The sequence below is a fragment of the Plodia interpunctella genome, chromosome 8, assembly GCF_027563975.2.
Source record: "Plodia interpunctella isolate USDA-ARS_2022_Savannah chromosome 8, ilPloInte3.2, whole genome shotgun sequence".
In the NCBI taxonomy this organism is placed as follows: Eukaryota; Metazoa; Arthropoda; class Insecta; order Lepidoptera; family Pyralidae; genus Plodia; species Plodia interpunctella.
The window spans coordinates 6,301,366-6,328,787 of NC_071301.1; the positions used below are offsets into that span (position 1 = coordinate 6,301,366).

General features: G+C 34.6%; 3 protein-coding genes across 4 annotated transcripts; 1 reads left to right on the top strand and 2 right to left on the bottom strand.

The window, feature by feature from the left end:
* Positions 1–744: 744 nt before the first annotated feature.
* On the bottom strand, positions 745–6,962 carry Scm (Sex comb on midleg). Of its 2 annotated transcripts, XM_053748814.1 has the most exons (6): positions 6,860–6,962; positions 5,722–6,783; positions 5,007–5,301; positions 4,241–4,459; positions 3,519–3,722; positions 745–2,811 (listed from the first exon to the last, which is right to left on the bottom strand). In XM_053748814.1, exons 1-6 carry the CDS (start codon positions 6,904–6,906, stop codon positions 2,677–2,679), a joined length of 1,962 nt encoding a protein of 653 aa, XP_053604789.1. In that variant the 5' UTR covers positions 6,907–6,962; the 3' UTR covers positions 745–2,676. The 2 variants fall into 2 exon arrangements, with proteins under 2 accessions (XP_053604789.1, XP_053604790.1); XM_053748815.2 differs by having other exon boundaries at positions 5,722–6,960.
* Positions 6,963–8,558: 1,596 nt separating this feature from the next.
* Positions 8,559–10,287, top strand: AIMP1 (aaRS-interacting multifunctional protein 1). Its single transcript, XM_053748315.1, has 3 exons — positions 8,559–8,770; positions 9,360–9,866; positions 9,984–10,287. The coding sequence occupies exons 1-3, from the start codon at positions 8,666–8,668 to the stop codon at positions 10,269–10,271; spliced, it is 900 nt and encodes a 299-aa protein (XP_053604290.1). The 5' UTR covers positions 8,559–8,665; the 3' UTR covers positions 10,272–10,287.
* A 4,603-nt stretch (positions 10,288–14,890) lies between these two features.
* S6kII (Ribosomal protein S6 kinase II) lies at positions 14,891–27,182 on the bottom strand. Its single transcript, XM_053748303.2, has 14 exons — positions 26,967–27,182; positions 26,086–26,358; positions 25,651–25,836; positions 25,199–25,483; positions 24,889–25,043; positions 24,115–24,202; positions 22,453–22,583; positions 21,231–21,389; positions 20,300–20,437; positions 19,849–20,055; positions 18,760–18,959; positions 18,155–18,252; positions 16,810–17,028; positions 14,891–15,904 (listed from the first exon to the last, which is right to left on the bottom strand). Exons 1-14 carry the CDS (start codon positions 27,021–27,023, stop codon positions 15,794–15,796), a joined length of 2,307 nt encoding a protein of 768 aa, XP_053604278.1. The 5' UTR covers positions 27,024–27,182; the 3' UTR covers positions 14,891–15,793.
* Positions 27,183–27,422: the final 240 nt, after the last annotated feature.

Here is a 27,422-nt window from a genome sequence, read left to right on the forward strand (position 1 = left end):
GTTCTCTCGTGGTAAATTGATTTTGGAAGTTATTGTATTCCATGTACACTCAAGCGCATATCAAGTTAACTTGCATGGACATCATCGCGCGGTATGTAATAAGGATGAATTTGCAATATATTTGGATAGGTAGTGGTTTTAACTGTAGGTACTTCACGAACTGCACGAACTTCTAAAACAATAATTAAAATACTTTTAACGTAGTTCAATCAAGATAGAATAATTCAAATAGGTATGTTCAAATACCTAACAAATCGACCTCTACAATTTCTTATCTTGTTCGTAGAGAAATAAAATATCTGGTCAATAAAATCGTAATCACAACTTGACCTATAAGTAGTCCAACACAAAAACTAATAGGTGCCATTGATAAATAATCTTGGTGCACTACCTACCATGATCATGATAAATTAAGACTATTATTATTATTTACATACGTATATACGAAAATGTCTGTACGTATCGCTACGGAGCGCCGTGTCAGCCGCCTACGAGTCGCTACAAAAGACGCGAGGATATTGATTAACGTACGTATGGATTGAGATTCGAGATTTAAAAGGAAACTTACAATAAAAATTATATTTTCTTTCCACTCTATGAACATTTAGTACGTATTATATTATACGCGTTGGGTAAAATGTATACCACAGAAACAAGATACCTAATGAAACTAAGTAAAACTTGGATAATAAAATCATTTTATATTTCTCTTCAATCCATACGCACATGGAAATATTGGGATTTACAATAATACTGATGATTATTCATTTTTGCTTTTTATTTAATTTATACACATCTGTTTCCAATTTATGTATTCACCTATGTACATAAAATTATTAAATTTTACAGTAATAAAATAATATTTTTATATCAATCATTAACACGTGTTTTCACATAATATTATATCTATTGTTTTTATTTTTATATACACTCACAAATAAAATTATGTACTTATGGGACCAAGTTTTACACTATAATAGGTTTTAGTCGACAAGAGTGTCATATTCAGGAAATGTCAGACTTGCCAAAAACGCTTTAAAAAGATTTTTTATAATAATTATGTAACGCTAATAAAAAATTTCAGTACTATAGAAAGGGAAGCTTTCATATTACAACTATTACTGGATAAAATGTATTGCTTTATTTGAAGAAAATAATTTCTAACATTTTCAAAATATTATTATTTGCCGACCAAATCATAAATAATAACGCTGTAGTAATTATAATAAATCGTTGTCCGTGTGGCTATTAAGCCACACGGACAACGATTTATAACGGGTAATGCGACAGAAGCTCTCAATTAATTAAAATAAAATAAATCAATACATCTATATTCAATACAGTATAACACTGTAAAATTAAATCCGTATTCCTACCTAACTAGTGTTCCAGGGAGAGCTTCTTGCCCATGAATCATTTAAAATATTTACACCAATACTTTATATAAACAAATTAGGCAATACTCCATAAACTTAGCTTATTCATGTCATGATAAACTTAAATTACTTCACGTAATAAATTCAACATAATATTTTAGAATTCTTATTATTACTATTTATTAATCATTTATCACGATAACAGATAACATTGACAATATCACATCATGAAATGTTTTAACATTATAACATTGATAATGGCAAACTAAAACTAATCGCAACTTTAAGATATAAAATACTTTTGTAGTGCAAACGCCACACATGACATCAAAGGAACATTAAAATTGTAATAAAACGAAGTGGCAATATAAGGGAAAAGTACAAGTTGTCACAATAATATTTAGGAATCTGCATACACATAAAAATCACAGCTACTATATTGGTGTCCTTGCGGCCATTTTGTATTTGAAGACAGACAAAGTAGGGACATTAAGTACTCCTAATTTCTGAAAGGCACTAGACCTAAACTACTATAGAATATCTGTACACTGCCATGGTTTTTGGAAGTTAGCAAAGATTACTTACAGTTAACAGGCAATAAGCACGACTAGCCAATGTATATCTTATGTAAATAGATAAAATTAATTTTGAAAGTTCTAATAGTACAGTTCAGTTAGATAAAACATGTTAAAATTCAGTGATAATGAGCACTTTCTACATTAAATGCAATAAAACTCATATAATACTTATTTACATGACTAAGTTCACAATGATAGTAGAACGATGCGAATGTATTTTGGAATTTAGAGCACAGTTAATACTAAACTTCACGTCAATCTAATATTCATTTTAACAGCGACTTAAATTACACTATAAGTCAAACAGTTATGGATAGTATTTATTTTTCAAGATTAATAAATATTTATAATTTTAATTTTTGCTGTAAGTGCTATGTAAGATCATGACAAAATGTGTATTTCGAAGAATTCAGTGATAAAAAAAATACTACCTGCACGACTCGATTTAATAATAATAATAGTATCTCAACAACAATATTACAGTTTTCTTTCAAGCGTCATTCATATTTTTTCAATTTAAAACTTAAAATGCTGTGGAGGTGTGTGTTAATAGCAAATCATGCAGTAGGTAATATATGCCACAACAAAATATGATGCAAAAATATCGTTCGAGATTCAGATACAAAATAGGAAAAATATAATAAAACATTTCTTTCTAGACTACAAAAATTAAGAAACTTAAAGTTTCGAACTCTAAGAGCAAATTATTAAATATAACTAAATTATGTGCTGTAATGTCGACGATTTTTAATTTTTGACACTAAATTACAAATTTTTAATGCTGGGCCTAATTTTAGTCCCATATATTTCATCATCATATCCGAATTCAGGAGCAGCAGGGCCTTTCCATCGATTTCCTGAAACAAAAAAATATATTTAATGTTTTTGAATAATCAAATCCAAGGTAACTTAAAAAACCAAGATAATACAAATCGAAAATTAGTTTACAAATCATATCTATCTACCAAATTTCAACTGTGAAGTTTTAACAGTTTCAAAGGTCGGTGTTCCCTCAGGAACAGAGCCTTAGTGGCACTAGCTAATTGTCTGTATAAATATAATATGCCAATAAACGTGCAATAAAAAAGATACACAATATTTCATAATTCAATAAACATGTTTATGCAAGTTTCGGTTATGGTTTCGGCTGAAAACCTGTTTTGGTCGGACACTACTAATAAGCAATTAATTTTGCAATAAAATAAATATATAAGTATAGTTACACAAATGAAATTAATCCAAGTTTAATACTTACTAGAGGCCCGTACCGACTTCACTCGGGTAAAAACACAATAAATTATACACCAAACATTCCTTAGGAATCACCATCTATTGGTGAAAACCGCATGAAAATCAGTGCAGTATTTTTTGTGTTTATTGAAACAAATATTGAAACAAACAGACAGACAGACGCGGCAGGGGACTTTGTTTTATAATATAAGGATACTCACTAGGATAGTTCTACAACAAGAAGGTATTTTGGAATTTAGAGCACTAATAACCGAAGTTCGACACCAGTATCAGCAAAACGACACAGAAGAAGTAATTCGCAGCAGGCACTCACATGCTTCCTGAAGAGGTCGGCGTGTGCGGCGAGCGCGTGGTCGGCGGCGGCGATAAAGCCGATGACGTCCTCCACCGACCAGTCGGCGGGCGGCGCGCCGGCCAGCGGCGGGCCCGGCGCGCCCGTGGTGGACGACGCCGGCTCCGCGCGCTCCGGCGACAGCCGCGCCATCTTGTTGCTCTCCGCGCCCGACCCCGCCGACTCCTGACGGTTAGGTGTTGGTTACCATGGTCTCAAAGATATTGGAGACAATGTATTGTGACTTTACTAATCGGAGCAAATCCATGAAATGGTCCCAGTGTGAGTTTACTGGTCACCAGTCTGGTCGCCCGATATTGAGCGAGGCAACAAAGGAATAAAAAGCCTATAAGAGCCAGGAAGGTATTATCAGCATTCCCAAAGACTTACCAAAGAGAAGAATCTTCAAAATTTAAATCTTCATTTTGACATGGAACACATGTTTCAATGTGTTATGACAGTGAATTTCCAATCACTGTCATGAACCCACCCGGAACACGTGAAATCATCAGTATGGGAAAGTGTGGATGGTATGGAAGTATAGAAGTTTTCTTTTTGCACCCATGAAAATGTGATTGATGACAACACTAGCTCTTTGTCATGGACAGTGGTGAATCCAATTATCGTAATACTGATCCACTTAAACAATATTTTTCAAAGAGAACATTATATTAAATCCAACACTCATAAGTTAGCATACTTACAATTTCTACTTTAGGCCTCTTTACAGCAGAGGAAACACTGTTTGAGGTAGATTCTCCACACAGGGTGCAAGGCCGGCCAGCAGCCTCCCCGCTGTCCACCTCGATCATGCCAACACAACAACCCACACTGCCACACACAGCTTTTAGCCAATTTTTCAATTCATCAATTGTCAACTCTGTGGGTACTTTCACTGTATAGTTCTTTGAGCCTGTTGTCACCTGTAAATTAAATAAAAAATTTATAAGATATATTTCAAAATAATAACAAGAAGAATCTAGAAAACTAGGTCTTGAATTGCAAATTTCAAATGACAATTGTAGGGAAAGCAGAGGGGACTAGATCAAACAGACAATCACCTATGTGCTGGACTGATCTGTACTAACTGAACTGACTGTGAAAATTGCCAGACAATCTGTAAACAGGGAAATCATGAAGAAAGCTGTATCAGCCTCTAACACCAATATGGACACCTCAATGTGACTAGACCGCTCTGCCAAGAATGAAATAATAAAGAAAAATAATAATATAGATTTATTGACCAGTCAGTAGGATTAGTATTATTATACTTTTTGGGGACGCCTGTGTGAGCAGCAGACATGACCGCCCTACTATATTGGGACCATTTCACCCAGTTCCCCATAACCCTGAGGGTGTGCAGGTTAGCTGAAAAGCCTAGGTTGGCAGCAGTCCACTAAAGCTACCTGTACCTTCAGTCAGTAGGATAGAACAAATGATTATAAAAGTAATACATAAATAAATGCCAACCTGTACATTTGTTATATTAGAGTAACTACTAGATGCTGTAAGAATCGCCCTGGTCAGCCTCTGTGGGTCAGGATGGACATTGAGCAAATCTTTCACTAAAGCTTCAGCTGCTCCAGATGGTCCTGACCCAGAGACAGCACTGGGAAGGGAACTGCTGCCTCCAGAACAGCTACTGCGTATCAGCAACCGCACAGTTGCTATGGGCGTTGATGTAGGTGAAGTACTTGTATTATTTGCACCTGTGGAACCTCCTTCAGGCAGAGCTGGATTTGGAATGCCACTGGGACGTTTAAACCTGAAATCATAATCATTTATGAGTAAATTCTTTGTGAACTATTTAACATACTGTCTAGCTGGAAGGTAAAAAAAAACTGTTTTGTAAACTACCATTACAATCCAAAAAAATCTAAGATTTTTTATAGAATATTAATTCTTCAGTAAAACATGCATGTCAAAAAATAAAAGTGATGCACTTATTTGTTTGAACATAACAATAATTTGCTGTTCTGAATTCCTGGAGAAGTTAGGGAGTTTTCCTTTGATGTTATTCCAGATGTATCTCTATAGATACTGCAACAATTTATCTGAATCTGTCCAGTTTTATTTCTTGAATATATTTCTTGAATAGACAGCCAGTCTATTATTAACAAACAATAAATGTCAACTTAGTTAATTGACAAAGATTATAAAAAAACTAAAATTAAATAAAACATACCATTTTGATGGTGCTATTGCACTTTTCTGGCCTGGAGGTTGAAGCAAATGTCCAGCCCTGGCACACCAACCCACTGGGAAAATATCCCGAGAGTCATACCGGCACCAATAGTCAAAAGCCCCTCTCCAGCCATCAAATGTGACATGAATCTGATCATTTTTGACAGCCCCCACTGTTGCACAACATATTAGCTGTGGATTCTTCTTATCAACAGCTTCCAGTTTTTGACCAACCATGAATAAATTTGTCTTTGGAGTGGGAGGCTCAGGCTGAAATACTTGAGGAGGTGCCATTTCGGCCCCATTTAACGTCTTGAGCAAGAACATAGGCCAACTGCTAGCATTCATACGGAAACCTAGTGGTGGTTGCAACATACCATCATTTTTTTCACAATGTCCGATAGGATGAATGTCCCCTGCATCTACTAGCCTCCAAAAATCATTCTTATTATCACTGCCATCAAGCCTCAGTCTAAGTCGGGGTCCTAGAACACCTACTACAGTAGCTATACAAGTAGAAGTAAGATTTCGGGGATCCAATGCTTCTAATTTCATATTTACTTTAAAGTCATTCACAGGAGGTGCCGGAGCTTGCTTAAAGCATTCTTGAGGAGCTGCTACACTGTTAGTTTCTTTCATATATTCATTCCAATCAAACGCTTGATAAATGTCATAAAACGAACTAGTAGAATTATTATTTGAGTGGCTGTCTGATCCATTTACTCCATTTCCAGATTGTGGGGACGATGTCCGTTTCTCGTTCTTTTTTTGATATTTATTTAAACAATAGGTAGAACAAAAGTTCTTGCTACTCGACGGTGCGTTACCTCGAATAACATTATCGCAATGCAGACAAGCGCCTTTGCTGTATGCCTGTCTAAATTCAGACAGGCATGTCTCGGAACAAAATTCTTTTTTGCCGTTTTCGGTCGGCAGGACATACTTCAAAGGAGTTTTACTTTCACCGCACCAAGTACAAGTGCGCTTCGGAGGTCTTCCAGGACCACGTATTTTGCCGGGAGCAGGCCCTGATGAGCCGACAGTGTTGTTTGACATCTTTCTGCTGTAATTTTTAGTACATTATCATACACAGTCTAGGAATGCATAAGGTCTCACATTATATATATGATTAATATTACTATTTGATTTCACAAAGAAAAGAACGAGTATTTTCGCACAAATACATATAAACAACGTCAGAATCTATGACGCCGTTGCAACGGCCATGTTAGTTTTTTTTTTCTTTATATGCTGATTCTTGCCAGTATCATTAAACAGATTTTTGAGTTAGGAATCCCAACATCACACAATCCGAATCTGAAATCCGAATTCGGAAACCTTCTTCCCTACAAAATGTTCACATAGCCGCACACGTATTAGATAGGGTATATTTTTCAAAACGGAAAACAACCTAACGATGACAGACGAAGACAAAAATAAAATGTTCTAAAATAAAAACTAAAGGTTGGCAAAAAAGTCACCAAAATGGTTTTAACGATTCCTGTTTTTCTTAAAAAACTCGAAATATGAAAGGTATAAACATAGGTTTAGCCGGTCTCAGATGGTAACACCTAGCCGGAATTAAAAAATCCTAAATCTAGATCTAGCCTAAGATAAATACAAAAACCTACACCTAGGTCTAACCAACCGTGACTGGCTGCACCTATGTCTACCGGCTGGTATAGCCGAACTTCGGGGTTTATCCGTAACATAATTAATTACTAATAATACGGAATTGCCATTTTTTTATTATCAAATTGATTCGGATTGTAGTTATCGTGAGCTCAAACCGTCGACGATAAAATAGTCGCGCAGAACTGTCAAATGAGGATAAAAATAGATAAAAAAGTCGTCTCATGTTAGGGTTTGTCGGAGTTTGTCTACAATTTAATCGATTTATCGAATTTTTGATAGGAAGACACGAATTATATTAGGTCAGTCAGTAACAACGACGAAAAGACTATTTGTCGTTCAGAGTAGATAAAATGCCTCGATAAAATTGTGTCGTTGGTCGCATGTTAGCCCTGCAGGAGACTTCCATTAAAATGGCTCGTGAACTATTTGACAAATAAGCGTCAAATCGTAAGATGATATTAAACCACTCTTGTTTGTTTCTGGTGTTCCCCAAGGCAGTGTCCTGGGTCCGACGCTTTTCATTATTTTTTTATGAATAATATACATAGTTTACTACCTCAAATTGCTACGATTGTTTGGTTCAAATGGCTATTCAGATGATACAGCAATATTTTTTTACGAACATTGAACATAATAGAATTGAACATGCTAATAGGAATTTACTCACTCCCAATATTTGTTTTTACAAAACCGCAGCATCAATACCAATCACCCATTCAGCTCTTTGTCCACCAATCCTGCTATAAATGTGATAATGCACGGCAGAAAATTGATTGATTGATTGAGACCTGAGCATCATAATGGACAGTGAACTCTCTTTTCAGATTCATATCTCTTTACTTGCCAAGCATATTATAAAATTAATCTATGCACTGAAATTTTGCTGCGTAACGGAAAACCGAGCTAAAAATAAAATCTTAAGAATGGTCTATTTAGCAAGATTTTGCAATATTTGAGTCTGTCATCAGCTAGACAATACATTGAAGGTGAAGAATGCTCTTATATCTGTGATCAGCAGCAGCATGGAATCGGAGTACCTACTAATACCATGATGATTAGCCTCGCACGCGGGGCCCTCTCTAAATCTATGACTGCAGCAGCAATCAGCTATAGAAATCAAACTTTTACCGACAACGTCAAGTCATAAAGCTGCGACTTTGCTGCCCGTGGATCAGAACATTTTCTTAAAATAAAAAATGTCAAATTTGACAAATTCCAACAAGTCACCACATTGAGCCACCAACGTAAACGTATTTTGAGGTTATATAACTAAAAATAATTAGGACTAAAGCAAGCAAAATTTTGATTCGATGGTATTTAATGTATTAAAGAGAACGATGTCTCAAAGTGTTGTTATACGATTGATGAACAATGCTGAAGTAGCTGAGAAAAAAATATTAGAATTAAAGAATAAGGTAAACAGAAAAAACACCGGTTCACGTTCTCCAAGTATACTCAAATATATTTATTGCAATATCTGTGTAGTACAAGGTATAGATGTCACATACAATACAATAGTTTCAACAGTTTACCTTTACAGGCATGCAATATTACTGTATACATACACATGACTTACATACTTCCGTATTTTTTGGAAAGTTAGATAACATACTGACGTATTTTTTTAGGAAATACATTATTTTTACTTACAAATTGAATGATCGTATCCTATGGAAATGTTACCATACGAAACGACTAAATAAGTACTAATATAGTAAAAAATAAAAATCATTACATCATACATATAATGTTCTGATAACAGTACTAAAGTACATACTGGACGACCTCGGTGGCGCAGTGGTAAAGTGCTTGTCTCTGAACCGAGAGGTCCCAGATCCGATCTCAGTCGGGTCATGATGGAAAACGATCTTTTTCTGATTGGCCTGGGTCTTTGTGGCTAGCTCAATCTGTGTGATATATTTATTTATTCGTACTATCCAAACTCATAGTCCAGCCAGCACTCAGATTTTACTAACTTGTTTTAATTAAATATATAATTTTTAGTTAGAAGAAGTAAAGAAAATAAAAATTGAAAATAAAATTAAGGAACTTACAAAAGAAAATGCTGATCTGGAGGCCAAGGTAGAAAAGGTCAAGAATGAACTTATAAGACTTGAAATATTGAATGGTAAAAAGCAATATCCAATTCCTGGCAAAACATCTATAGCTGCTGCAGATCAATCGGCAACAAAAAGAGAAGTAATTGAAGAAACAACGTCTCAGCATATCAAACAGACAATTCAGCAACCAAAAAAAGAGCCAGCTAAGAAAAACAAGGAGAAATCAAATGATGCTCCTACTGATGTGGTGGATGTGAGAAAATTAGACTTTAGGATTGGAAAAATTATAGAAGTTAATAAACACCCAGATGCAGATTCTCTTTATGTTGAGAAGATTGACTGTGGAGAAGAGAAGCCACGCACCGTTGTATCAGGTCTTGTGAATCATGTACCCATTGATGAGATGCAAAATAGAATTGTCATGGTGCTATGTAATTTAAAACCAGCTAAGGTGATATAGTTTTTTCAAAACTAATAATTTTAATTTGTAATGGTTATTGGAAGTAATTTAAGATTTTTTTCTGATTTGCAAAGTATTTTATGATAACAATTTGTCTTTATATTCCAGATGAGGGGCATTACTTCTGAGGCCATGGTTATGTGTGCATCTTCACCTGAAAAAGTTGAAATACTATTGCCGCCTACAAGTGCTGTTCCTGGTGATCTAGTATCCTGTGAAGGATTCCCACGAGAGCCTGAGGCCCAATTGAACCCTAAAAAGAAGATATTTGAAACATGTGCTCCAGACCTAAAGACTAATGATGAGAAAATAGCCTGTTATAAAGGCAATCCACTTGTAATTCCTGGAAAGGGTGCAGTTGTTGCACCTACATTGAAAGGTGTGAGTGTGAAATAAATGTTATTGAAATTAATGCCAGTGTTTTGAAAAAACCTTTGTTATGTAAAATTCTTAAAATGATTTTTGGATTGACATTTATGAGTAAAATTCATCATAATATTAGGATTGATTTTATAGATCAGTCTATTCTAGTTATCCATCTATTTTGGGTATGAAGAAAATGCAAACTTTTAATTCTACATTTACTAGGTATAAATAAAACAAAATTATAAGCAATGTCAACAATATATTATATCTCTAATTTAATATGAGTTCTTTACTAATAGAAATTGTTTCTATGTCAGATATAGAAAAATAGAAGAATGTGACGTTGCAACATTATCTAAGAGACCACACAAAGCATTGTAGTATCTCTCAGTTGGTGGTCCTGTTCACAGCTCGCATAAGTTAACATCACTAAAGTCAACATGGGTTTATGACTTGCTTAGGTTACATGAGCTTCACATTCAATTCCTAGGTCAATTGAGGCGTAATTGACAGCTTACTGTGTTGCAAACCTTAAAGAGCTTGAAAACGAATGCTCATGTAAACTAGAGCGCATGCCTGCTACTAATACACAGTAGTGTATAATAGAAAGCTATCTATATTAAATTTAACTGCCTGCTCCAGTAAGAAAATATTTATTTATAATTAAATAACAATAGGGTGCAAGCTCTGTTCAGTGAACAAGTAGATCTCATTCATTACAATCATCTATATTTTCACATCAGTAACATATGTAAAACTAACATTATTATGTCGTTATATTATTGGGGCAACACATTGAAGTCATGCTTATACTAATGAAAGAGACAGGCTATGGCTTTCGCTTCTACTTTGCTTTCGCTCATAAATTATGCTACGTATAACCATAATAAAAGAAGTAATACACCATTGTCGTTCTTTTTGGTAATAATATAAAATTGATTACAATTGCAGAAATTCCAGGATGATTTGGCATTTTTCTTATAAACTCATCTACAAAATAAGTATCAAGAAATAGTACTATAAATCTTACTGCGTAATTCTTAGTCTACCACCATCAAAGATACCATCATTTAATCTAATATGATCAAATTTTTTCAAACCATTTGTACTCTTACAATGAATTTATAGGATTTTTACGTAACGAATATCATCTACTTCATTACCTACTCCAAAATGAATTATTAAAAATGACTGATAAAAAGATACAATTTGTGATGTGACAGACAAAATGTTTGCACATATAAAAAAATTAAACACCACTACCACCGCATTGAATATATTACACGATTGAAGCATTTAATTAAATAACTTAGATACTACCTTTGTATAATCATTAAGTTTCAACTAAACATATCAAGACATGTTTAGATGTTGACTAACACTGCACTTAATGGTCATGTGATATAAAAACCTGATTACGTCTGAATCTAAATAATGAACGCAGGTGTCATATTTTGTCCTGGATATAAAATTTAACAATTTTATGAGTTTTTACCATAAAGCCAATAAATTCTATTATGTGCGTAACTCTTAGCATTATAGTTCTCAATACTCTTTACTCGTAATATGTGCATTTCGTGCATGTGTTGGACAGATATGTAAATATTACTCTACTATATGTGTATTTACACTAATTTGTAGAGTAGAAAAAGTTGGATTTCATTTTCATGTGTGGAAAAATTTATCCCTTGATCTAATCAATAATCTCGTATAATTAGATAACTATACACTATTTAACTTCAAGATCAATTCCTTCAGTTGATAAAATATTATTAATAGAATATCTTTTTACATACATATGAATTAAGTAAAAATAACGAGGGAGACAGGTTTAACCCAGATAGGTACATAGAAAATATATTACAAAGTTGTTGATTGACTAAATAAATGTCTTTGGTAAAATACGAATTAGATGTGAAGGCTTTTATTCAATACTATTTAACAACAAAAAAAAAATAGACGACTACAAAAATACAGTTATTTTAATTCTTATTTACTTAATTACTATGGTTAATATACGAGGGGAGGTCAATAAGTTCGCGGAATGGAGGGGTTGGTGGGGGTAGGTTTACTCGTCCAGGTAGTTATTAGTTGAGCACCTCATTAAGAGTATATATATTAAGTTTGAACGTAATCGGGTCATTAACTTTTGTGTTATCGACCTGTAAACAACTGAATCGGGAAGAAATCAGCCAGTATGGAGAAAATTGAACACTGCGCCGTTATAAAGTTCCTTACCAAGCAAGGAAAATCCGCTCAGATTATTTTTCAAGAGCTGTTGGCTGTTTACGGGGACTCTGCCCCTGGAAAAACCATGGTTTACAAGTGGCATGGTCTTTTCAAACAAGGAAGAGAGTCCATTGAAGATGACCCACGCTCCGGACGGCCAATTGAGGCCACCACTTCGGAAATCGTCGAAAAAGTAGAAAAACTTGTATTGGAAGATGCCCGGTTGAAGAAGAAGCAGCTTGCAGCAATGATTGGAGTATCCGAAACCAGTATTTTGAATATTTTACATGATCATCTTGGCATGACTAAGGTCAGTGCAAGATGGGTTCCGAGAATGCTCACGCCACTTCAAAAACGTGAACGTGACGAGTGTTCTCGTCAGTTTTTGGAGCTCTGTGGAGAGCGAAAGGAAGAAATTATGGCCCGGATTGTTACTGGTGATGAAACCTTAGTTCACCACTATGAACCTGAGTCGAAGCAAGAGTCGATGCAGTGGCATAAAAAAGGCACACCTCCTCCAAAGAAGTACAAAGTAACACAATCGGCTGTCAAGATCATGGCGACTGTCTTTTGGGATACAGAAGGCATTTTATTGATCGATTACAAAGAACGTGGTGTGACTATAACGGGACAGTACTACGCTTCTTTACTGGAAATATTAAAAGAAGCTATTAAGGAAAAAAGAAGAGGAAAGTTGTCAAAAGGTGTGTTCCTTCTGCACGACAACGCACCCGTTCACACGTGCCATGTTGCGACGGCTGCCATTCACCTATGCGGCTTCGAACAATTGAACCACCCACCCTACAGTCCAGATCTGTCACCCAGTGACTATTATCTATTTCCAAAAATGAAAAAAGAGCTGCGTGGAAAAAAATTTGGCGACGATGAAGAAGTGAAGTCAGCAATTTCGACCTATTTTGACACCAAAAATAAATCATTCTTTTTCGATGGTATAAATAAGTTATTTGAGAGATCTGAAAAATGTATTAGAGTTAAGGGAGAATATATTGAAAAGGAAAAATAGTTTGGTGTTTAATTTCAACCCGCTTCCCCCTTATTCCGCGAACTTTTTGACCTCCCCTCGTAAGTATAAACATTGAACAACATTACACATATTTTATTTACTGTTATTCTCGCGACATCAAAATCTAATTCTTCTAAATAAAGGACCAGGCATGGTCCAAATCATACAGCAATTTACAGCATGTATTTTTATTCAAATTGTTTTTGTAAAATACCGAAAAAAATATTAAATACAAATAGACAAAACGAAAGTTTTCGCTTTTTATAAAAATATTTGTAGTCCTAATAAAAGACACTTTTTTTTTCATAAACAAAAAAGTAAGACTCCGATTCGTGCCGCTTTTGTCTAAAATATGGAGTAATGGAGTGTAAAATTAATATAATACTAGTAATTTAAAAAAAAATTAAAGGATAACGTTAGTTATAATATCATAAAAAATATTTTTTGTTATTATGAAGACAAAGATAATATTTTATTCAATTATATCTTAGGCCTCATGATATGAAATAATTGAACTAGAAAAAAGTATATTGACCAAGATGAGAAAAAAGGTAAGAATATTATGTTGTCCCTATAGACGTACAGTAATTTATATTGTAATTCATTGATTTTTTACTCATTTTGAAAAACTTTTTCCTTACTTAATGCATTATGCAACATTTCAAATATAATATTATGCAAGATCCTTACTATGTATTTTTCTTATTATTTATAAAGTTACATGACTAACAGACACTGCTTTATAAAAATATAAATATCTCGCAGTAAATTCAATGATAAAGAAATCACACCCTATTACAGATTTACAAATATTCTTTTCTGCGCAAAATATAATACTGTATAAAAATAAATCTATATAACAAAAATATAACTTCCTACTCACAATTTTGTGACATTTTGAAATAAAAATTAAATTTAATAAGATTAAATAATAATAAATGTTAAAGGTATCTGAGACTTTTAATGGCACAGATAGATAGACTAAAAAAATGTAAGTAAGTAGGTGGGTAAGCAACAAAAACTAAAAATAATAATATTTTCGCTTAGTGTTAATATTCGCAAGGAAGACAGCTTTCACGTACTTATATTACGTTGTATACATTTTACTAACGATACGTATATCGACGTTTGGAATGTATCGATCGCGGCGGGGTCGCATCGCTCCAGCGAATCCTCACCGTTGGGTCGCATATATCATTTAACTGAGGGCTTACCATCATCTCTTAACGAGATCCACTTTACGACCTAAACTGAACGATGCAGTTCAGTTTAGGTCGTAAAGCAAATTCGTACGATCGACTTAATTTTTAGTATGAATGCGATTCATTTTAGGTGCTTAAATTGAACTGAGTTGCTTTGGAATCGTTCTGTAAAAGTAATGGTAGGCCTGCTGAACATGATTTACACCCATCTATGATTAATACGCTAACCATTTTTATATAGACGCCACGCGTTACTTAGATCTACAAGTTTTATGCAATTTTGTTCGGCTTGGTATAGGTCTATGTTTAATGCTTACTGTTATAATTTTGAAATTCTCCATTTTAATCCTTCAATTAGAACATAAATACCTAATAATTGTGACTGAATATGGCGACAATCTAGAATGTGGAACGATTTGTCTTCAAGTCAATTAATTTTTCAATTCTTTAATGCACAGCAACTGCAAAATGCCTGCGCGTTTTTTTAATGAAATGGGGGCTAGTGAGGGCAGCCATTGTCTGACTGCGTAAATGCGTGTTTTACAATCCCACAAAAAACCGCTTGTAGTGGTACTTGACCCAACATTTTATGATGTAATATAAATAGAGTGGTCAAGACCCATGTCGAGCGTGAAGTCCCAATACCCGATATTTACCGATATTGCATTTAAAATGAAATGAGAAAAAATAGTGAAAACATGTTTTAGGTAATCTTAGAGAATGTATTGAAAAACAAGAGTATGTATTGAAAAATTGTAATAAGAAGCAACAAGCATCTGGATTATATAATACAACTAAATTGTAGCACTTTATAATGCCAATGCAAGTCGCTCTCTCGCATAATTAATTGTACATATTCTCTCTCTTGCTCTCTCAATTGAGCGTTGTCCCAGGTTGTGTTGAAACCCAGGGTCATCATTAGTACTAAGTATACGTTGAAAATTAAATTTCGAACGGCAATCGGCATCGACACTTCGCCTTCGATATTTGAAATTTTTAAACTCACATTTGTCATCTCCATGCGGATTTCCATTGAGTCAATTCTCGAACATCTTATACAAAGGTGAGAAGGTGTAATCGTATAAATGTGGCGCGGCCTAAAGCTGAGTGGGCGGGAAGCGGCGCTGCGGTTTGGAGCGGCGCTGGGCCAACGTCGACTGCGACACAGGGCCCAGCGTCTGCGGTGTCAGCGGCGACGACGACATTGCCTGAAAAGTCATATTTCATTCTCAAACATTTTGTACAAATTTTCTTATTATTACTCTAAGTTTTATTGTGTGTAATATACAAACAAACAAATTGTACTAGCGGTACGGTAAGACTACCGCTGAAAATGGTTCTGCAACAGTCTGATACAGTCTAGTAGCTTTTTCCCGCGGCCTTTTGAATTTCATAGTAAAAGCTCATTCCTTAAGAAAAACGATGTATAGTATGTTTACCAATTTTCAGCTTCTTATGTTGAAAATTGTATTAAGTCCGATATAATTTTTCACCCCCTTTTCCCCTTCAAAAGGGGGTGATGAGGGTTAATTTTCAGAGAAACTTGAAAAACGTGTTCTTTAATTTGTTGTAAAGAACTAAAATCAAAATTTTCAGGTCACTAACTACAACAGTATAGAATTTTCATATAAAAGTTTTCCATATCTTTCAACCCCTTTGGGGTGGAATTTCCAAAAATCCTCTCTTAGTGTTCATCTACACTTCCCATGGGAACCTTCATGCCAAATTTCAGCTTCCTTCTCTTAGTAGATTCGGCTGTACAGTCAACGGCAAATCAACCTACCCAAATTCATTGCAAACTCTCCGCTATTACCGCGCCATAAATAAATATATTAGGTAATAAATATATATATACAAACCACACAGATTGAGCTAGTCCCAAAGTAAGTTCAAGATTTGTGTTATGAGATACTAACTCAACGATAATATATTTTATAACAAATACATATATAGATATACATCCAAGACCTAGGCCAATCAGTGGCAAGAACTTTACCACTACGCCACCGAGGTTGTCGTCATGCAGGGTAACTTGATGTGACTGTACGTTGTCTGTCAATCAGTAACGCAAGAGTTTTATATGTAATAGATAATAAACATAAGAAAGAGCGACCTGGTAGGTGAGGTCGAGCGCGCGGCGGAGCGCGGCGGCGGAGGGCGTGTCGTCGTGGTCGGCGAGCGGCGCGGGGCGCGCGCTGTCGCGGCAGAGCCAGCCCGCGCGCAGCAGCTCGTCCGCGCCCGGCCGTCGCGCCGGCTCCAGCTGCAGCAGGCGCCGCACCCAGCCGCGGCCTTCGCTCGACACTGCGCGCCACACGCCGTGCGACACCTCCACCTTTACGTCGACATTATTACATGTTAGCTTTGGACGGTTCGCAGAAAGATTCGACCGTTGCGTTCGTTACATTTTTTTAATTTTTTAACAATGACGATAATGAGTTTTACTATATGATGTTACCTCAATTACTCTGTACTGTAGTCATGTCAATTTTATGAATGATCGATTTTGGAAATGATTCCTTCCTCAAGAAAATTGACGGATTGTAATGACCGCGCAGCCGCAGCGACCGAAACGCTCTGCGTACTACCCCTTTACGCTACGAATGCACTAGGCAACATTTGACACGCAACATATCACTCCATCTCACGCATCACCACTGACTCGAGTAAAATAGCACGTAGTCGATCTCACTCATGCAAATTGTAATAAAAAGAGAAGAACTATTTGTTGCACGTCAAATGTTCCCTAGTGTATGTGTAGCTTTAATACGTCGTTAGTTTTTTCGGATTCCCGAAGATCTAGTACGTTATTGATACTAAACGCAAATACTACAATTAAAAACCGGCAATGTATCGGTATACATTACGGTATTTGCGGATTGTATCTATAAAGTACTAGCTGCGCCTCGGGGCTTCACTCCCGTGGGAATTTCGAGATGAAAGTACCATATGTGTTATTTCAGGTTATATTACACGGTTGCTCGTGTACCAAATTACAAACAATCTATCCAATAGAATTTGCGTGAAAGATTAACACACACATCCTCACAAACTTTCGCATTTATTAGTCTATAACATATATTGGCCTTCCGAAGATAATAAAACTAAATAAAAGTCTCATACATACTAGGCATGCTCATTCATTCGCGTCAGCGTCTGTCTGCGGTCGGCAATAGTGTGTGCCGGCATAACATGTTAGTATAGTTTAATGATATACATTCAATTGTTCAATGATCTTATAGAACTAAACGGACAGAATATTGCTATAATGCAATCAGGGTTGTTACGAAATATTTATTTATTAAAACTTTATAACATCGTAGTAAGTGATGTTCCACGGGTATTGTTGACTTTTAATTACGTATATATTTTTTAACTGATACTCATAAGCTATACAGGTTTATTATAAGGTCGTCGTATTAATGACTCATAACGAAATGATAATATATTGAATGATTCACCTTTCCGGATTCGATCCTCGCCAATATGGCTTCCGGCGTGTCGTCACCAGTGGACGCGAACGGCGTCCTGCCTGACAACATTATGTAAGCCAATACACCTGAAATCATATTTTTTTCATATTTAGTGGGTGTTTTACTGCTAGCTGCAGTATCTGATAGCCTATATGTAAAATAGCGTTAAAAATTGTATTTCAATAAGTGTTGGATAGGCCTAACTGGCCAATCACATCAAGCAGATTTATCTAACATTTAGATTTTTATCTGTCAGTTTACAATATAATATGTTATCAGAAAGTGGTGAAACAGGCCCTTATGCTAGAATGATATCAGTACTCATTTTTGTGTTTTAAAACAAAATTTAAACAATTAGATGAACAAAATATCAGAACTTTATTCAAATCTAAACAAATAAAAGAATTCATCCTTAAAATCATAAATATCTTATGTCAAAACACATCTTTTTAGAGTTCAAAACATTACTTTTGCAAAGCGTCATGACACTTTGAACTTATTTCTTTTCTCTTATTAAAAATAAATGGTCTATGTGACTGTTTTAGCAAATACATAATATTTGTCTTTGTTTAAACAATAAACTATGGTATTACCCAAGCTCCAGATATCGCAAGCGGCATCGTAGCCAGCCCTCTTCAGCACCTCGGGCGCGACGAAGTTGGCGGTGTAACACGGCGTCATGAGCAGCCCATTCTCCGCACGCAACTGTTTCGCCAGCCCGAAGTCCACCAAGCGAACGTCTTCGGGCCTTCGTTCTGAGGTCGCGAATAATATGTTCGAGGGCTTTATGTCCCTATAATAAAAAAGAAAGCTTTATACAAACATATATACATATTATAACGCCTGTTTCTCATGGAGGTAGGCAGATTAAGGATTTCCACTGTCCATGATCTTGACAAATCTCACACGCTTCCTCGAGACTCATCATCACTCCTCATGTATGCTCTTCGGTTATGCTCGTAATATCTCTCTCAGTCTCCTTCCCTCCATTATCTCAAATGTCTAAACAATCCCAACATTCCTTTTTTTATTTATCTACTATTTTCTTTTCCTATTCTTCTTTCACTCCACACATTTCTCTAATATGAACGTTCGATCTCATTTCAAATGCATTCACTCTATGTTTCTGCCACACCCAACTTTCACTACATGAGAGAAGCCTTACACGTAACTAAATATCGGGACAGGAATCTTTTTACAGTTTTGTTGCAACGCTGTTTCGTGTAACGTTGCAGTCGCCCTGGTCGCTGGCCTATAGCCATAAATAATATAGTATAATCGTTTTTTGTAGTTATATATGGTGTAGTACATTTACATATTATATTATGATATAATAAATTTATTTATTTTTACGTGTTATAATAAATAACAATATAATAAATAACGCGTAAACTACATATGTATCGCAATCTATTACGTAATTTGAAACCTTGCGTGAGACTGTAAACAATTCTTCAAGAAAATAGTCCTAAAATACTTGTCTTAAAATATGAATTCATATTACATAACATCCATCGCTTACAAAATGGACCATTTTATTATTTTATCACCCGAGCTTTAATTCTGTGCCATAATTATTTATTGTAAAGGAATTGAAGTGGCATACAAAATTTCAACTATGTAGGATAAGCATTTAACTAAGCAGAAATTTGACTTTCTAGATTAGATTGCAGATTAGATACCTATGAACAACAGTGTGTCTATGAAGGTAATGTACGGCCTGAACGACATTCCTCAGTATGGGCACGGCCTCGTGTTCAGGCAAGTATCGCCGCTGTGTAATGTATTCTAACAGTTCTCCGCCGCGGCAAAGCTCTGTGACGGCGAGTATACGGCCGCCTTCCTCGTAAACTCCACGGAGGGTTATTATGTGCGGGTGCTGGCTGTATCTGGAAGATAAATTAATACATATAATAAAGATAAAATGTTGATACAATAATAGAATACAAGTCTTTATTGTGAAACACACACACACTACGAACGTACAAGGGGTTTTTTAAATAGATAGTGTTGTATCTGAGAAAGCTCAGAACCACATTATCTATTAAAAAGAAAACCCGCATCAAAATTTGTTCAGTAATTTTAAAGATCTAAGCATACATAGGGACAGCTTGTTGTTATTCAAGACAATACCTTAACAAAATTTCGATCTCTTCCCGTGGGTCATACTGAATTTTCTCCATAATTTTAACAGCGTACTGCACTTTCGACGTCTTATGTTCACATAGTCTGACGACAGAGAATGATCCTGTGCCCAATTCTCCCATTAACCTAAAAAATACAAAATTACATGCTAAAAATACTGGTTGCATTCCAGGAGTGCAGCAAAAGTGAAAACTTGAATAGTACTAGTAGTAAGATCATTTGTTACAAACAAAAACAAATCTTTGCTCTTTAAAATATTAGTATGGACATTAATAATAAAATATTAGTATGGATATATTAAAGTATCTATTTTGCATATTTAAAACTAAGAAATAGAAATAGAAACACAAGGAAAACGTAAAACAAATCATTTCGTGTATAAAAATGTTGACTAAAGAAATATTTTCTTTTTTGTTACTATTATATTCATTTGTAAGTTCAACAACAATTTGTAGTCTTTTGTCAACATATTTTATGTATATGAGGATTTCAACACATCATATTATGTAATATTATAATGGCAAGATGGGAACATAAACTGTTAAATGAATTTCTTTCGGCATTTCCTCTTAGCAGTCGTTACTTCAAAATGCTAGTAGTTTGAAGCTTTGAGAAACACTTTAATTTTTATTTGAATTTGAAGTGAAAAATGCCCCTAAAGTTTTAATTTCTGAATTAATACTTAGACCTTGTTATTAAAAATAAATATTTTATATATTTTCTTTGTCTTCCGTTCCTTCTTCACACGTGTAAAAACATAATAAATTGCTCACCTAATCCTTCCTCAGGAATCACACTATTCATTGGTGAAAACCGTACAAAAACTCCGCCCGGTAATTTTGAGTTTATCACGTTCATACAGACAGATATATAGACGCGATAGAGGGATATGCTTTTATAATATGGATCAGGATTGTACCTATACTCATCAAAGAAATTGTTCTTGTTGACGAAGCCAGCCCAAAATTCTTCCGACGATGACTTAACATTGTTTTGTGACACATGGTTTTGATTCTGATTGTTAGTTTCTGTTTTGGTCTCGTCGTCCAATAAACATGGCGCCACGAAGCTGAAGCCTCTAAAATTATAATGTTTATTTATTTATAGACACACGTGCATTAAGGAAAACACGTGACAAAATACTTGTATTTATAAAAGATTTTTTTTTCTCCAGTTCAATTGAAGATTTACCACAATCTGTTTATACTTTGATACATAATAAGCATTTAGTAGGTACAAATTCGTAAATCACAACCTTGCAATTATCGTGCTTGTGAATTATAACTATTTAACTCTTTATCGTTACATGTAGCTTAACATCACAGAATTTATAGTTAATAAGACAGTGTGAGTATGTTATTTGTTGACTTAGAAAGTGCGTTGAAGTGTTATTAAAGTGGTGTTATAAAACGAAAACAATTTCCTTTGTTTGAATGGATATTAACTCGTAAAATATTTTAAAGTACGTAATTTTGCAAAGGTTAATTAAACGTTAAATACCAGCTTATCTAGCATACTATCTTATCAAATCTGTATATAGATAGTCTTAGTTATCTAATTACGATACATTATGCTTACATAACGGTACAGGAAGAAAGTAATTTGCAAGAATGACTAATATAAATTTTTAGATAACCAAAACCCATCTATATGAAGATATAAACTTGTCATTTTTGTTCTTTTAAGAACTAAAAAGATAATAATAGATACACCCAGGGCCCAAATAGAAATTATGCCCATCGACCATCTGCACTATAATAAAAAACTACTACCACTACTGGTGGTACTCGTCTCTGTACCTCGCAGGAGTAGGCGCTTTGTCTGTAGATGGTTTAAACGGTGGTCGATGAAAATAATGCAAAGCGATGATAGTCTAGACCAGCGGTCGGTTAAGACGCCCGCATGTGAACCGAATGGTCGCGGGTTCGGATCCTACTCGATCTACATGATTTTATATAACAATCTGACTCATGTATTAATAATAGTTCAACGTTTTCACGTTCGTCACCAACCGAGTCATGTCAGATATCTTATACGACTTGAATAAAATCTGACACCAAAGTTAACATCAACACACTCAATAAGAAAGAAAAATATAATAATAATAATAGAATAATATTCCATTATAAATGATTAATTACCTGAATAACTCATGTGCGTTCGCGGAAGCGGGCACGCCGGGTGAGTCGCGGGGGGTGCGGCACGTGAACTCAGAATCGAAATAAAACGCGTCGTCTGCGCGAGACACCGCGGGACGGAACGGCGGGATCACCTGTTACGAAATATAATGTTTTAAGTTATTTTCTTATAACACATTAAGACTTTAGCACATTTATTCATTATTATCAACATTTCAGCTTCCTTCAACTCACTGCTGAGCATAAGTAGAATCTGCAATCGTATGTTCGTATGCACTATTGATTTAACAACATTGTACACAATAAAAATAATTGTAATAAAGACAATGTACCTAATTGTAAATTGGTACGTCCACTTGGATCAACATGTTGGTGCTTTGCAACAGTCATTTTCCTTCATAGACCTTCTGTTACACACGCCACGCATACATTCCCGAAATACAAAGGAAACCTAATGGTTTTACATCTAAATACAAGACTTTTTTCTGTGTTATCTACGCGTTTTAATTACACAACGTGAACATTAGCTATGTTTGTCTTTTAAAAAATTTTTTTGAAGATAATACCTCCTAATACAAGTCATGTAACTGACATATATACTCTAAAATAACATTGACAATCCACTGTAAAACATATCTATTCTTAGTAATAATTATTGTATTGACTTATAAAAATTAGTACATATATAGTACTAGATGTTGCCCGCGGCTTCGCCCGCGTTAATTTTCCACGGGAACTGTTATTTTCCGGGAAGAAAATCTTTCCTTCTCCATACTTCAATTTACATGTATACAAAATTTCAAGATGATGGGTTGAGTTGATAGAGCGTGAAAAGGTAACAAACTAACATACTTTCGCATTTATAATATTAGTAAGGATTAGGGTTTGAATATCACACAAGCTATTAGCCGCGTCAATAAAGAAACGAATCAAATGGCGTCGCTCATCATTCTCTCTCACTCGCACGCTATTGCTGTCTTTACTCACACACGGGCGTACCGTATACAAAAAAAATAATCAGTCTGGTTTTGCTCTTACGCTGCTACGACGTGCTCTGTTTGTTTCCAAATTCCTAACCCAACTTTTAAGTGCCGGCCGTGTTGATACGTGGTTATTATAATGACTTCTCGAAAACGAGGCAAGGTTCTTCGAAGCGATGCACGTGAAATTGTTTATAACGTCAACAAATACTTCCAAGAAAAAAATTTGGAGCGATATCTACCTTTTTTGATACTTCGGCTGAAAAAAGGGACAGTGATATGTCTGGGATCGAAGAGATTGACTACGATGACCCAGGTGAAGGGCCATCAACGTCTCAAAACTAATTGTACTATTTTGATAAATAATAATGTATCGCTCAAAGAATTGTTTTCTTTTTACACCTATGTACCTATTCTACACACTTATGTATCTCTTAACAAACTTGAAACTAATAGGTTTTCCATGCTAGAATATTAATTTTGCTTAAAAAATATATTTTTCATAAAATGGAAAAATATCGAAGTTTCCGAAAAAAATTCCACAAAAATAGAAAAAAATTAGAATTTTTTTCATCAGTATTGCTAACCCTACCATTATAATTAGTCGCCATTTTCGATTTGATTCTTTATTGGCGCGGCTTATAATATCAATTACACGTCGTTGAATAAAAATAATATAACATACCTCTTTTCGTAAAAGTGCATCCCAATCTATATTTGCAAAAAATTCGTGCTTTTTTATGTCTTCAATGCCATCTGGGCCAGCTCCTAACCTGTGATAATAAATTAGTACTTATACATTTTGTATACTTTATGAATAAAATGAATGTATGTTGCTTTTTATTCATAACTAGCTGTTGTAAAAATCAACTTTATAGACGAAAATAGTCAACGAAAATAATCAGCATTCTATGGCCATAAGGAGGAAGCTCCAAGAATGTTACTTTCATATTCTTAGTTAGAATTTTAATTAGACTAGTAAGTTAGTATAGTAGTAGTCATATTATCAGAGAAAAGCTGCTCACAGCTATTTCCGTGTATGCATTGTATCTATCCATATCATAGCATAATTAGATTAGACCTACCACATTTGTTTTAAAATATATGATTGCATTTAGATATATTGCAAAAGCCGTTTGGAATATTGTTTCTATAAATACGCGATAAATGTAATGCGATTACGTCCATCAATCTGTCATAGTTATTGGTCCATATCATCTTGCAATTACAATTAATTGTCGTAAATCAAAAGCAATCTCACAACTTTCCATCTAGCTAGTCCACAGTAAATATCAAGGCCTTATTAATTTAGCGCGAACTTTACGATTTATGCGCCATTTTTATACATTTTTTAAATAGCAATATCTGTCTTTACATTTTCTTAGAATAGAACATAAATAAAATGAATAAATTATCACAAACAGATGTTCCACTTGGTTTGTAGTGAGTTAAATCTAACCTGTTTTGTGGATTTCGTTTAAACAATGCTCGGAGTAACGACTGTGCTTCTTCGCTGAGATTTGCAGGCATGCCAAGTTTAGCCTTCAATATCTGAGTCATTGTTTCGTGTCTTGTAGATCCGTGGAAGGGGAGGTTACCGGTCAGCATTTCAAACTGCGAAAAAAAGGTTATCAAACCTCTCTGAAGCACCCTTACTAACCATTGCCCATATACAATTACAATGATATCAAACAAATGATATATATTATTTACTACACTATTAAACCAAGAGCTGTTTGCAAAGTTATGGAAATATGATTAAAACTTACCATTAAAACCCCAAAGGACCACCAATCAGCAGCAAATGTGTGTCCTCTTCTATTCACAACTTCAGGGGCCATGTATTCTACAGTCCCGCAAAAGCTGTACGCTTTGTCACTGCTTGGAGGCAGTTTGGACAAACCAAAGTCTGTGAGAGCAATATGACCATCGGCATCTAATAATATATTCTCTGGTTTGAGATCCCTGTATATTATGCCCAACTTGTGTACATGTTCTAATGCTAGTGCTAATTCAGCTAAATAGAATTTGACATCTTCCTCTGTAAACATTACCTAAAAACAAATACATTTACAGAAAAACTTCACATTGGTAAGGTAACACCAAATTAAAGCAGAAACTATACAATAAAAAAAATTAAGTGCATTACAGAATATTGTATAATAGATATTTTTAAACTCAAGGAAATAAAAACAATTCATACTCAAATTTTTTACTTTACCTCTTTACTTAGACGAGAAAATAAGTCACCACCTCGTAAAAAGTCTAATATTAAATACAATTTGCCAGCTGTTTGAAATGCATAGTGTAATTTAACAATAAATGGATGGCCCATTTCAACTAATATATTTCTCTCCATTTTTGTACGTTCCCTGTCTCTAACTTTTAATGTAGCTTTTTTAAGTACCTAAAATGCAAATAAGATAGCTTTAGTTTACAAACATTGTTATTTACTGAAAAATGTATTGTAAAAATTCACAAAATCATCTGAAATTAACATTAGCTTTTTGAATTAGAAAATAATTATTCAGAGCTTTCTTGACATAAATACATCTTCTTAGTAACTAATTATTTTATTCCTATTCCATTATTATGGTAAAATTAAATACTGATAATACCCACTGAATTGACATTAGAAATAAAAGTTGTTACCTACCTTCATAGCATAAAGAGTTCCGGCATCAGGACCCATTACTTTTCTTACTAAGAATACTTTTCCAAAGGAACCTTCACCAAGTACTTTGAGCAATTCAAACTGTGACGGATCTGCTTTTTCATGACCTTCTTTAACAACATCTTGGAGCACCACTTCTGTCTCATAATTGATCTCATTGATATCATGGCTCTCTGTTGTGGAAGCCTGCCGTGACTCAGCTGAGTTTTCAACAACCATTGGAAGACTGTTTGCTGACTGTGCAGAATTACCACGCTAAAAAATATTTTATCTTTTTAAGGACAAGTACAACAAATCTGTGAACAGGGACAAGACTAATTAAGGAAAAACTGGAACATTTTAGCATGGAAAATCATAATTAAACTATGTTAGGGTAAATTATGTATTACATTTTAATAGGGGCAGGCTTTTGATTCACATGAGTATAAGTCATATTTAAATTAAATGTAAAATTGAGCATAAGAAAAAAGTAGCGGGACTGAGTAACGTGCCGCATTTTTCAAGGTGGGGCTAATTACTAAGTACAAGGCCAGATAGTGTATATACCTATGTACTTAAAAAATGCATTCGACTTCAGTGCCACTAAACTTTTAAAATAAAAAAGTTAAAGAAGATAACTGTACTATTCTACGTTCATTAGAGCAATAATGTTTTTACTATAGCTAGTCATATTCTCAGATTTATGTTTGAATATAAAACAAGTTGTATGTGGGCGTAGCTATAAAAAAAGCATAAGAAAAAAATGACAACAAATGTTACCTGTTGGCTACGCAAATGTTAAAGCGTTAAATGAGTAATCGTAGTGGGAAAAACCTTTACTAAAATACTATTTAATTACTACGCAAACAAATTCACAAATATACCATGTTATCGCCGACATTCTGCATACGCCAGGGATCCGAGGAATTAGCCAAAGGCATTTTTATACACTTCAAAATATCAACATTCAATGGATTATAATAAACTAGTGTTAACTTAATTTTAATTTTCCTTATTTCTTCATTTCTCTCGAATGTAAAGGAATTCCATGCAACGCCAGTACACTAAAAAGCAGCTGTTTGACAATAATTGAATGATGTTGCCATAGTGAGAAAAGTCAAATCCTACTCTAATCAAAGTGTTGCCCATACTCAATTTGGCTGCACGTAGCGGCAATTTCAAAACAATTTTAAATATACTTCGCTGCGTCTCACAAAGATATAAGCATACTGTGGCTACGTTTATTGATTTTAAAATGTTTCTTTTGTGGTTGCATGGTTTTTTGTAACATAACAATTACATATTACTTGTGTTTGTTTTTTCTATCTAAATGCAAAAAA

What these genes read in the sequence shown, in the direction of transcription:
- Scm (XM_053748814.1), bottom strand. Translation starts at nt 6,906, where the DNA reads ATGTATTTGTGCGAAAATACTCGTTCTTTTCTTTGTGAAATCAAATA. An exon ending in TTTCTTTGTGAAATCAAATA is followed by an intron (nt 6,784 to 6,859) that starts GTAATATTAATC and finishes TAAAAATTACAG; the next exon opens with CAGAAAGATGTCAAACAACA. An exon ending in CTAATATAACAAATGTACAG is followed by an intron (nt 4,460 to 5,006) that starts GTTGGCATTTAT and finishes TTTAATTTACAG; the next exon opens with GTGACAACAGGCTCAAAGAA.
- AIMP1 (XM_053748315.1), top strand. Translation starts at nt 8,666, where the DNA reads ATGGTATTTAATGTATTAAAGAGAACGATGTCTCAAAGTGTTGTTATA. An exon ending in TATTAGAATTAAAGAATAAG is followed by an intron (nt 8,771 to 9,359) that starts GTAAACAGAAAA and finishes TATAATTTTTAG; the next exon opens with TTAGAAGAAGTAAAGAAAAT. An exon ending in GTAATTTAAAACCAGCTAAG is followed by an intron (nt 9,867 to 9,983) that starts GTGATATAGTTT and finishes TTTATATTCCAG; the next exon opens with ATGAGGGGCATTACTTCTGA.
- S6kII (XM_053748303.2), bottom strand. Translation starts at nt 27,023, where the DNA reads ATGCCTTTGGCTAATTCCTCGGATCCCTGGCGTATGCAGAATGTCGGC. An exon ending in AACGCACATGAGTTATTCAG is followed by an intron (nt 21,390 to 22,452) that starts GTAATTAATCAT and finishes TTATAATTTTAG; the next exon opens with AGGCTTCAGCTTCGTGGCGC. An exon ending in TTGCGATATCTGGAGCTTGG is followed by an intron (nt 18,253 to 18,759) that starts GTAATACCATAG and finishes ATATGATTTCAG; the next exon opens with GTGTATTGGCTTACATAATG.